This window comes from Poecilia reticulata, unplaced genomic scaffold (assembly GCF_000633615.1).
Source record: "Poecilia reticulata strain Guanapo unplaced genomic scaffold, Guppy_female_1.0+MT scaffold_496, whole genome shotgun sequence".
In the NCBI taxonomy this organism is placed as follows: Eukaryota; Metazoa; Chordata; class Actinopteri; order Cyprinodontiformes; family Poeciliidae; genus Poecilia; species Poecilia reticulata.
Window position 1 is genome coordinate 1 of NW_007615255.1, and position 12,994 is coordinate 12,994.

The window sequence follows — 12,994 nt, forward strand, 5'->3', positions numbered from 1 at the left end:
CCCCCCCAACTTTAAAAGTCTAGCTCCGCCACTGGTTGCAAGAAAAGATCAAGCAAGTAAATCCTAAAGTGTACAAAACCCCCATGTACATATCCTCCACCCTATGAACATACATCAACACACAGATCCATTCAAATATAAAAAATCATTTAGAAAACAACCTACAACACTGTTCATGTTGAAAAAGAAACATTGCAGGCCTGAATGTAAAGACCCTTTGCAGAGATATTTTCTGGCAATAGATTTAAACCAAAAATAGCTATTCCTTTTTTTATGTTTACTGACCTAACTCACATCACATTAGTGTGTGCAATCACACTTCTAACTAATAACTTACTTTGACATTTTTATCTTCAGATCTAAATATCACAGCTTAGAAAGTCTCAGAAATAAAGTGATTATAAACTATAAAGTGACTCAAAGTTCAGAAGTTCTCACTGTCATTATGTCTGGGTGTTTGGTGTTTTTTTGTCATGGGTTTTGTGTTCCATAGGTTATTTATCTGGGGCTTTACTTCCAACGTGGACCCTGACTGAACATAGCGGAACTGAATGAAACAGAACACTGTTTCATAGTTCTCTTGGTGTCATGTTTTGTTTCTTTAGGTTATTTTGAATTTTGTTTCATTTAAGTTACATTTTTGTTTCAATTTTCTTATCTTGTTCTCATCCCTGGGCATATCTCTTCATTATCATATTCTGTTAAGTTTTGGTGAACACTCTGGACCATTTACTGAGTTTAAATAAATCTTCATCATGTCACGTTGCTGTTCACATTTTGACTCTGCCTTACAGGGCTGTGCAGAGACCACCAAAGGGGCAGGTGCTCAAAAAAAGGGCACATCTAACCGCATTCTAGGACACAGCTTTCAGAGTTTGATAAACAATGATAAATTACAAAATCGTGAGCTATACAATCAAAGCTAAGGAACATCTCTATATAGAGCATACAACTATGCATATGTGAGATATTTTATTAGAAATTTCTTTCTGCAGGTCTACTTTGTTATAGGAAAGCATTGCAATATTCAAACCCACAATTTAGCAAGATTCAGAGCTAGACCACCAGACATATTTTGTCTTTACAGAATTACACTATTAAAAATATAAACAAGGGCACAATGCAACCGTTTAGTGGACTGTAATCTATAAAAAAGAGCTGCCTGTTTGCTACACTTGCACTGGAGATGAAGACGGTCCATTCAGGAAAGCAGAACTGCACCAAACCTTAATGTGGAACTGCAGAGAATAAAAGAAGAAAAGCAACAATTTAATTGTTAATGCATGTCACCATGAGTAAACCCTACTGAGTTTTGCTTAAAAAAAACTTGTTTTAAAATTAAAATCACACATTTTTGTCTCATGAAGTGAAAAACTTATTTGCAAAACAAACTTATTTGCTCTTGTCAGAAATCTTTTCTTGCTATTCTAAGTTTTTGTTTGACTCAAAGTTTTGCTTGTGATTTTCACATGACGTCAGGGGCAGGGCCTAAAATCGCAACAAAAGATTTCTGATGTGTGCAAATAAAAGTTTGTTTGGGAAATAACTTTTTTAAGTTTATGAGAAAAAAATGAGTTATTTAATTTCAAAAAGTTTTTTAAACAAAACGTTTTGTTAAAAAAAAGTAATCTTTACAATTCCAAAAGTTTTGATTACAATTTTATTTTACTTAACTGAGGTTTTTTTTTTCATTGAATAATTGGGGTAAAAAATTAACTTCATAGTCTGCGATCCAACCCCTAAACTTACTTAATGTCTGGATTGAGTTTTTTCCCCTTCATTAATGGCACACTTTTATTGCATAAATTATATCCATCATGGTAGTTCAGGGTGAGTTATTTAAATCTAAATGAATATCCTTGTTGAACTTTTATTTAAGTGCTATTCTCCTTCAAGATACATTTACCTAACGGTAGAATAAATGCCTCTAGAATAAATACCTCGCTGCTTAAACTGCTACTCCGTGCTCAAGCAGAAACGTTCAACGTTTTGTAGCAAAGGAAATTAGAAGACATACAGTATGTATGGACACATATATGGAGACGTTGTTTCGTTTCTGTTTCAGCACGGAGTAGCGGTTTAAGCAGAGAGGTAATGACATAAAACAGACACTGATGGGCCTCTGCGTCTGCCTTTCTCTGAAGAACTACAGAGCGGGAGGATGTGCCCCTATTGCATAAGCAATACTATCATTAACGATAGAGGGAAGAAGGTTTTTATATCTTGCTTTGCTAGCAAAGTTGATAGCTAGCAGCTAGCTAATAGCACATCAACAACATGTATGTATGATAAAAATACTGAATCGATAAGAACAGTTTTTCCTCACCTGGCTGTCTCCTCCCGCTCAACGTTTTCCGTCATCTGACAAATAGCAAGTCTACTCCACTGTATTCACCAAAAATGTTTTTTTTTTTATTCACCAAAAACTGTTCTGTAATCTGTAATGTTTGCTACGTTAAGCTCCAGTTAGCCATCTTATCTCACTGTGCGAGAGGCAATTGCGTCGTGCGTCACAGGCAAAAGGTCAAAGGTAACAAGGTGACCAGAGGACTAAAAACCCCAACACAAAACCAAATAATTTTAGTATGTATTATGTGTCAGAAGAGGGCTTACGAAATAATACCAAAATTAAATAAATAAAATAAATTTGACCAAAATTTACAGAATATTAGCGCAAGGTTACAGAACCAACAAAAAAAATACAAATCCTGAAAGTCCAGATCACACCTAGATAATGTGTGTACTGGTAGAGCACACAGAGGGATTACATATTATAATACATATATTACAGTGCTCTACAACATTCAGTCAACTTTGTCATTCACCCATTCACACACACCGAAGGGTTTGGGTTTCGATACATCTCGCCAGGTGCGCCGTAGAGGGGGGAAAAGTGATGACAATTTTAGGGGCCCTGACAAACAGGGGGCCCTCCATAATTTAATTATTTTTTGTTCATAGAAATAAAAATAAAAAATTGGGGCTCTGTCAATTACAAAATTAATCAGATTGTATTTTTGAAGATTGTTATTAGCAGTAAAAATGAAATGTTCCCACTCCCAGTTCAAAAAACACACTTCCATATTTGCCCTGAACCCTCCTGGATCTGCATGAAATGGTTTGTTCCTGCTTGAGGGCTTGAGAGTGACGCAGCAGTCAGTGAAAGACAAGAACGACTGTGGCAGTTACTATGCTGCTAAGAAAAATAAAGTCAAGTTTTCAAAAATGAAAAATAGAGAAAGGGAGAGAGAGAAAAGGACAAGAGTGTAAATTTATAACCCAGTTTTTCTCTGAGAGGTGAGTAGACTGTATGAGATTACCAACTATTTAGCATAGTTAGCGTAGCTACAGACTACTCTTTGCCTCCATTCATTAAGTTTTTTCCTTAATGATTTAAGGAAAAAAACTACCAACATATTCATTTATTTAACTTGTCCCTTGTACCTTTTACCACTTAACAGGTAAGTCAGTCAACAACAGCTCTAACCCACATCTCTCCTGACCCATCCTCTCCTAAGTGAAATTAAAGCTGCAGTATGTAACTTTTATGAAAATATATTTATTCCACATATTTGTTAAAACTGTCATTATGTTGTGACAGTGTGGTATGAGAGGTAATCTGTGAAAAATATATTTCTTCTGCCTTCTCCCAGTACTAGAAACAACCAGTCAGTGGCAGTGGCAGTGCTGTCAATCAAACTCATGTGGCTCATCCTTTCTCCCTCTCGATTTGTGCCATGCTGCAGCTAGCACAGTTATAATATAATTTATTATATTGTAGTTATAGATTAATACATGTTCACACATTAGCCTCTGTAGCCACATATAGCCACAGAGAAGGCTTGACAGTTCTAATATGGAGAGTACGCCAGCCTCATGCTGTTTAGCATTATTAATGCTAGTAGCTGCTTCTGATTTCTCTTCTACATAGAACTTAACAACATATGTCCAGAATTGCTGAACTATTCCTTGTTGCTGGTTACTGTGAACAGTTTTGGGATGATGTTTTGAAACTGATGGCTGTACTTCATTTCGATTCACTCATACACTGCATTTGCCTAAAAAGATTGTTCAGTTCTAATTTAAATACAAATTTTAATCCAAATTGGCAAAGTGCAAACCTGCAGCTATCTGTCAGTTATGGAGGTTGAACAATATTCCAGAGAGTTTTGACTTTGAGTGAGGCATCACTTTAATGTGCTTAGCTTCCCACTTCCTGTTAGCTTTTTTTTTCTCCCAACCCACCTGTGACTACTCAGGCTTCTCTAATTGGTTCAGTGACCTATCTAATTGGCAGTCTCTGACTGTAACAGTATGAATGACATATCCTAAGGTGATGGCATTCCCTTTTGCATTGAGTCAATGCAAAGGATATGACATCCGAGCCTGACATAACAAAGAACAAGCAGATTCAATGCTGGGCTCCATTTCAGGGGTCACTTGCTTGAAGGGAGCCATGTGTGAATTTGGACAAAGAAGGTTAGCCTTTACCTGTTGCCACAAGACAGGATGGTATTTACAGAATGACTTTTAGGCTCCTAAACAATTATTTATCTTGTCCTTTAGAATGATCAGCTGTGGTGTTTAGAAGACCGATCATCTTAAAGGACAGCAGGTTCAAGCTACCATGAGAAAAACTCATCTGTCAACCACATTTGTCTTTGAGGAAGACAACTTTATTCAATATTTATGAAATCCTAGGTAAAGATAGATAAAAGCGGTCCCTTGAAATGTGGCACGGACATACTTTACCTTTTAATACCTCAGCCCCTCTTTTTTTTGCCCCGGAGGCTGCATCCTGCATGTTAAACAGTTATGGACCTTTCCTTTTCTTCCTTTTCCTCCCAATCCTTCCATCCTTTACCTATTCCATCTTGCTCAGTAGAATCAACTTCAGGTGAGGAGTGGTCATCCTGGAGTGTGTGTTCTGCCACCTGCGGGGAAGGCTGGCAGAGTCGCACTCGTTTCTGTGTGTCCTCCTCCTACAGCACCCATTGTAGCGGGCCACTGCGAGAGCAGAGACCTTGCAACACCTCAGCAATTTGTCCAGGTAAGCCTCTCCCTTACCCTCACCAGATCCCCCCCCCCACAGTTACCTGCACCCGTCTCCTCTCAGCGCTCAGTCCTCTCCCTGACCATGTATCACCCATAGAAGATCTTCTAGATACCACTCTATTAGCCACTCTATCAGCAGATCAGGTTTCAAAGTGTTCTCAGGCTCTCATGGAAACAGACAGCAGTAGGAGGTCCTAGAAGCAATAGTCTGGATGTTCTCCATTAAGCCAAACCCACAGTGGAGTAAAAGATGGGTCACCTGTCACTGTGATGTTTTTTCGTTTCAATTTGTAAAATGGATGGTCTGTACATCTGTCTTCTAAGTCACACAATAGCTGCTCTGATTGCAGTTCACGGCACATGGGATGAGTGGTCACCGTGGAGTTTGTGTTCGTCCACCTGTGGCCGAGGTTACAGGGCCCGAACACGAACTTGTTCCCCCCCGCAGTTTGAGGGAAAACCCTGTGACGGACCAGAGAAGCAGACCAAATTCTGCAACATAGCCGTCTGTCCAGGTAAGCATGACCCATCAACCAATGACCCAATAATGTAATGTAGACATCCTCATAGATCGCAGTCAAGCAAACCTTCTCAGTTTGCTTAGCTGTGAATAAACATCGTGGTTGGTCACACTCTTTGTCCTCGCTATTGCTGTGGCCCTGCCGGTTCCCAGTGGATGGGGTCTGGAATGAGTGGTCCAGCTGGAGCTCCTGCTCCACTACATGTTCCAATGGGACGATGCAGAGAACCAGGGAATGCAACGGCCCCTCTTATGGAGGTTCGGAGTGCAGGGGAGAGTGGCTGGAGACGGTTGACTGTTTCTTGCGGGATTGTCCAGGTATGATCATTTGTTGCATAATGTGTCTTTCACTCTGCAGTTAACATACAGAATATTCCAATTAAAAATAAGCTTTAGCCTTCTGATGGTTTGTATTTTGTTTTTAAACTCAGTCTATGAGAGGAGCAGTGTTATGTATAATCAACTTTTTTTAGCCCTACATTTGCTAGAATGTTATTCTCTCATCAAAAATATCCCTGGAGTTTTGCTTTGATTCTTTTATGAATATTTGAGAAGTCCTTTAATTTCCCATGGCAACTGTTCTGCTATGCAAAACGGCTGTGTGGAACTAACACCGCCTTTGAGATGCAGCTCCTCCTTGGAGCTGCTTTTTCCAAGCTGTTGCCTCGCAGTGCATGCCTCCCCACGACACCCCCACTCAGCTCCTTCAGACTAGCCAGCAGCAATTAGCAAACACTTTGTGGAATTGCACAAAGTGTGAGCTGAGCTCATTATACACTCTGAAAAGTAGCAATGCAGTGTGAGGTTAATAGAGGAGTGAAGTTTTGCTGACTTGCTGAAAGTGGAGTTTCAGCAAAGAGCAGGTGTTTTTTTAAAGAGACAGAGGCTTAAAAACCTGTGAAATAGGCCTTGGGTTTACAGCCAATAGGATCCCCAGAAGCAGATGTTAGCTTTGAAGGCACTAAATTACAAAGCCAAATTTTCTTTGTCGCATATATAATCAGATAGTTACGTGATAGTGTTGCAAAATTCCATTATTTGTCTGAAAAATACATAATTCTGCCCCTTTAAGTTAATTTAATTGAATTGTTACTCTGGAATTTACTGTAGTAAACAACATTTCATGTTGTGTTGATTGTTAGTGGATGGGAAGTGGCAGCCTTGGTCCTTGTGGTCAGGCTGCTCAAAAACCTGTGGAGGGGGGACGCAGCTGAGGAACAGGGTTTGTTATGGGCCCTTTTTCGAAGGACAGGATTGTCCTGGAGAGAGACAACAAATCCGTCACTGCAATGAAAAGAGATGCCCAGGTGACTGAATAGAAACATTTCTATCTGATATGTGCATGTATGTTTTCTCACGTTAGTGTAACTGACACAGTTTATCTATCTTTCTGTTGCAAACAGCACCTCATGAGATATGTGATGAGGACAATTTCTCTAAGGTTGTGTGGAAGATGACTCCTGCCGGGGATACAGCAGCAGTACAATGTGATTCCAATGCCGTAGGTGAGCTTCCATCTTCCATGCATTCACACAAGTTTCTATTTAGAGAAACTGCATGACAAAGTCCTCAGTGCTCAGCTAAACTTCTGTGTCTCCTCCACGCAGGGGTTATCCTGCGTCGCTGCTCTTTGGATGAGGAGGGCATTGCCTACTGGGAAAATCCCACCTATATGAAATGCATTTCCAATGACTATCGCAATATACAAACCTTAGTAAGCAGTAAATCTGTTTTCATTTGACTTGTTTAAAAAAATAAACCTTTGACAGATCATTAACTGTGTTTTTAACAACACATTGAAATGGTCCCTTTGTTTCTTTTCCACAAATGTGCATACATTTTAAATTGTTAAGAACTATCTGCTTCATGTAGGGTTATCCAGTTCTGATTTGGTGTTTTAATTCTTAATCTACAGGAGAGTGAGGGCAGTGCAGCCATGATAAAAACCTGTGAAATAGGCCTTGGGTTTACAGCCAATAGGATCCCCAGAAGCAGATGTTAGCTTTGATGCCATTAGCATCAAATGATTAGACCACAGGTGTCAAATTCCAGTCCTGCCACTGCCCTGGAACTTTTAAATGTTCCTCTGCTGCACCACACCTGAATAGAATAATTAGGTCATTAGCAAGGCTCTGGAGAACTTATCTACACAAGGAGGAGGTAATTAAGTAATTTCATTCCAGTGTTTTGTACCTGTGGCACATCCAAAAACTGCAGCACAGTGGCCCTTGAGGACTCCACATTCCACAGTCCACACTCTCATGGTGCTCACAAATTATTTGAAAGTTATTTCTCAGAGATTTATTTTCTACCGAGCACCCAATATGGCAACTCTAGAACTACTTCCTTTTTTAATTCAAAATAAGAGTTTCAAATAGAGATACAACAGGATGGTAACTTAAAGCATGCATGTTTATATTTGGGCTTCATCTTACTAACTTACACTTAAGTGACTAGATGAAGTCACATTCTCACAAATGTCACTGACAATATTGTAGCATTTAATGACAAGATTTTGTTGTACAATATTTTATTGCTTGATAAAGGGTGGGTTTTAATAAGTTAGTACTTCTACCCACTCCTTTGAACGTTCATTGTTTAAGGCATTGCTGTAATTTTTTTGTAACTTGACACGTTCAATAAACTTCAAAAATAAAAATAAAAAACTCCTATGTTTTACAAATCACTAACTAGAGATTATATGTGATGCCTCTGAAAGAAATAACAGATAAATTAACAGAAACTTTCCCCATCAGACTCGGGAACACTTGTCCAAAGCACAGCGTGGCCTTGTGGGAGATGGAGTTTCAGAAGTGATGAACAAGCTGAGGATGACATCTGATGATGGAACAAGCTACAGCGGTGATCTGTTGGCTATCCTGGACGTACTGAAGAACCTGACAGAGATCTTCAGGAGGGCGTACTACAGCCCCACGAGTGCAGACATGAGGGTAATTTCGAGGTGTTCTTACATTTCACTTCTGGATGTAGAAATGCTGTACTGCACAGTGGCGCAGTTGGTATAGCTGTTGCCTTGCAGCAAGAAGGTTCTGAGTTCGATTCCCGGCCCCGGTCTTTCTGCATGGAGTTTGCATGTTCTCCCTGTGCATGTGTGGGTTTTCTCCGGGTACTCCGGTTTCCTCCCACAGTCCAAAAACATGACTGTTAGGTTAATTGGCCTCTCCAAATCGTCCCTAGGTGTGTGTGTGTGTGTGTGTGTGTGTGTGTGTGTGTGTGTGTGTGTGTGCATGGTTGTTTATCCTGTGTGTCTCTGTGTTGCCCTGCGACAGACTGGCAACCTGTCATGGGTGACCCCGCCTCTCGCCTGGAACGTTAGCTGGAGATAGGCACCAGCACCTCTCCCGACCTCACTGAGGGACAAGGGTGTAAAGAAAATGGATGGATGGATGTAGAAATGCTTAGAGTTAGAATTAAATGAGAAACATGTTTAGTTATTTGGGGTTCTTCTATCTTGTGTTTTAGTTCCTTTTCTGAACAGTATGTATGCAGGCAGCCTGTCCCATCGGTGATAGATATATTGTGGAAACTGAGGGTTTCTGTTTGAATTCTGTAAGATGTTAGAGGTAAGGGCTATTTACTGCCTGAGTTTTCCAACCTTAGGCAATGGAGGAGACGTGGGATTTTGACTATTAATTGAGAATGTAACCATTTCTATTATGCCAATTAAACATTCACAAATGGCAAATCTAAAAGCACCAACAGTCAATATTTTGCTTTTCTGTACTTTCTAATTCAATTCAGTTAAAAAAACTATTAACTGTTCTTGTAACTCATATCCACCAAGTATTCATTCATGACTATCTTGGAACAACTCTGTAGCCTCAGTTTGAAGACACTGTTGCTGTATGTCAGCCTCATGACTGCTACGACATGCTAACAACCCATTATCTAGGCAGCAGAGATGATAATCCACACTAACTTTTTCTGACACCTTCAGTTGTTGACGAGCTCTGCTAATCCACCTCATTTGCTTTTCCTGATCTTTTTAAAATTTCTGTCTGGTTTCAGTTTGTCTTGTATCAGTCTGCCAAGCAAGGTTTGATTCAGTATAGCACGAAGATAAAAAATAAAAAATAAAAAAAAAATATTAGTCATACTTAAAAAATACAACCATATCAACCTGAGTAATTGAAAAACATTTCATTTTTGTTTCGTAGAACTTTGTGCAGACGGTGAGCAATCTGCTGATGGAAGAGAATCGGGACAGATGGGAAGAAGCACAACTGGTGAGAACCTCCCTCTCTCAAACAGTTCTGCTTTGTTTGTAATTTCCTCCCCCGTTGAACTCTGTGCTCAGTAATGACAGCCCTGAAGCTGATGAGTGAAACAATGTCAGAACAGCCCACCTGTGTCTTTTCAGACAGACAGTGGTGAGGAGAAAGGACAGACGAGAAGATAGAAATAGCTTTAGCTAATGAGGAACTGACTCAAGGCAAACGCCCACTCTCCCATCTGCTGCATCCATCAGTATACAGGTGGCTGTGCCAGGATTGTCACCATGCAGGTGGAGGAGAAGCACCTAATAAACCAGCTAGGCTTCTTAAATGATTTCATAAGCCAGTTTTTATTTTTCTAAAGCAAAAGTCGACCAAAAAATTCTGCATAAACCATCATTTGTTTAAGCTCAGTTTAAACTCAAGACGTTTTACAACACTTGTATAAATCTTATTTTGTTTGTTTTTAAGTACCTGGATGTAGACAGTCTCTATCTAAACAACATGTATCTGTGACTCTTAAATCTGGGGGGAAATAAATATCATTGCAGACCAAGACAAATGTTAAATAAAACACCACTATTGTCACCAGCAAGCACAAAAGTCCCTACTTAATGCACATCAGCAGATGCATTAGAACATGCAACCAACTGATTTTTTTAAATGGTGCTGACAAATCTTCCAGTCATGGGAGATTATTCCTCCCTTTCTAATGCCACTCTGGGTAACTGCCCTTATGACCAATGTCAGCACAGGTGAGGTTTTGAAAAAACCCTGCTGAAATAAATGACAGTCAATCTAATTATCAAACTTTTTCCTGTAAAATGGATGGATGTACTTGAAATCATTTCTTTCTTGTGTTAGCAACTGGACCCTCCAAAGAAAGTCATGTGGCCATCCCCCATTAGCATCAAAATTCACTTGATTATCATGTGGAACAAGAGGTTCAATTGCACTAAAGGAGGCATTCAAACGTCCTTAAGGGTCCAACAAGTGCAACCATTATCTTTAACTGAAAAGTGTGTTAGACTTTCAGACAAATGCTTTCTGAAAAGAAGGAAGAGCGTCAAAGTCACTTCTATGCAAAGAGAAGACAATAATGCAGGAAGTCCAGTGATGGAGAGAAGAAGAGAAGACAATAATGCAGGAAGTCCAGTGATGGAGAGAATGATTCCTCGCAGTCATCTGCGAGGAATATTTTTTCTGATAGCTTGTGGCATCAAAAATCATTTCTGAAAATAGTAAATAATCCTGATGGATTCCAGATGGGGTTGCTACTTACCGATGAAGAGGGGCTCTTTACAAATGTGTCCAAATGTGTCCTGAAAACAAGGCTGTGCATGTCAAAGTTAACCGTTTTGTGCATGAATTATGATCCTTTGTGTCAGGATTTTTTTCGATTTTTTTTTAATTTTCTTAAGGCATGAAAAGAGGTAGAAAAAATTTGTAAAAAAAAAAACATAAAAAAATCCCCTTCTCACCCTCCGCGGCTGGTCTGTTTCATCCTCTGAGCTCGGGTCCTCTACCAGAGGCCTGGGAGCTTGAGGGTTCTCCGCAGTATCTTGGCTGTGCCTAGTACTGCACATTTCTGTACTGAGATGTCTGATGTTGTTCCTGGGATCTGTTTTAGCCACTGCTGCAGTTTGGGGGTGACTGCTCTGAGGGCCCCGATGACCACAGGCACCACTGTGGTCTTCACCTTCCAGGCCTTTTCCAGTTCTTCTCTGAGGCCCTGGTATTTCTCCAGTTTCTCGTGCTCCTTTTTCCTGATGTTGTAGTCACTTGGTATTGCTACATCGACCACAAGGGCTTTCCTCTGTTGTTTATCCACCACCACAATGTCCGGTTGGTTCGCCATTACCATCTTGTCTGTCTGGATCTGGAAGTCCCACAGGATCTTAGCTCGGTCATTCTTCACCACCTTCGGGGGTGTTCCCCACTTTGATCTCRGGGCTTCCAGTCCATATTCTGCACAGATGTTCCTGTACACTATGCCCGCCACTTGGTTATGTTGTTCCATGTACGCTTTCCCTGCAATGATATTTATTTCCCCCCAGATTTAAGAGTCACAGATACATGTTGTTTAGATAGAGACCGTCTACATCCAGGTACTTAAAAACAAACAAAATAAGATTTATACAAGTGTTGTAAAACGTCTTGAGCATCTTGCACCCTGCTGTTATGTGCTGGACTGTCTCAGGGGCCTCCTTGCACAACCTACACCTTGGGTCTTGTCTGGTGTGATAGATCTGAGCCTCTATTGCTCTGGTGTTTAGGGCCTGTTCCTGTGCAGCYAGGATKAGTGCCTCTGTGCTGTTCTTGAGTCCAGCTTTTTCCAGCCATTGATAGGATTGCCTGGTCGATGGTCCGAATGACATCCCAATGTCAGTGCTGTAGATCCTGGTGGTGTGCATCAGTGAGTCGATGTCTCGCTCGCTCTTGGCACGAGTGGTTTGGCATACAGCTTGATGTCATCCATGTAGAGGAGGTGACTGACTGTGGCTCCATTCTTGAGTCGGTATTCGTAGCCAGTCTTGTTGATGATTTGGCTGAGAGGGTTCAGGCCTATGCAGAACAGCAGTGGGGACAGAGCATCTCCTTGGTATATGCCACATTTGATGGACACTTGTGCAAGTGGTTTGCAGTTGGCTTCAAGGGTGGTTTTCCAYAGCCCCATCGAGTTTGCAATGAAGGCTCTTARAGTCCTATTGATGTTGTACATCTCTAAGCATTCAATGATCCAAGTGTGTGGCATTGAGTCATAGGSTTTCTTGTAATCAATCCAAGCCGTGCAAAGGCTGGTGTGTCGGGTTTTGCAGTCTTGGGTGACTGTGTGGTCTACCAGGAGTTGGTGTTTGGCTGTTCTGCTATTTATGCCTATGCCCTTATGTGCCGTGCTCATGTATTTATCCATGTGCCCGCTTATCTTAGCTGCTATGTTGCCTGACATGAGCTTCCATGTTGTAGAGAGACAGGTTATTGGCCGATAGTTGGATGGGACTGAACCCTTTGAGGGATCCTTCTGTATCAGGATTGTSCGCCCTTCAGTTATCCATTCAGGGTGAGTCCCATTTTGTAGCAGCTGGTTCAGTTGAGTTGCCAGTCACTCATGGAGGGCAGTGAGTTTCTTCAGCTAGTAGGCATGGATCATGTCAGGTCCTGGTGCTGTCCAGTTTTTCATACC

General features: G+C 40.7%; 1 protein-coding gene across 1 annotated transcript; it reads left to right on the forward strand.

Moving 5' to 3' along the window:
• Nucleotides 1-4,885: 4,885 nt before the first annotated feature.
• Nucleotides 4,886-9,846, forward strand: LOC103461038 (brain-specific angiogenesis inhibitor 1-like; the record flags this gene model as incomplete). The annotated part of the gene is made up of 8 exons (XM_017303563.1): nt 4,886-5,050; nt 5,406-5,570; nt 5,729-5,893; nt 6,718-6,882; nt 6,979-7,080; nt 7,183-7,289; nt 8,332-8,526; nt 9,754-9,846. Coding segments are annotated over exons 3-8 (762 nt in total), but the record flags the coding sequence as incomplete, so codon positions are not given.
• Between the last annotated feature and the right edge of the window lie 3,148 nt (nt 9,847-12,994).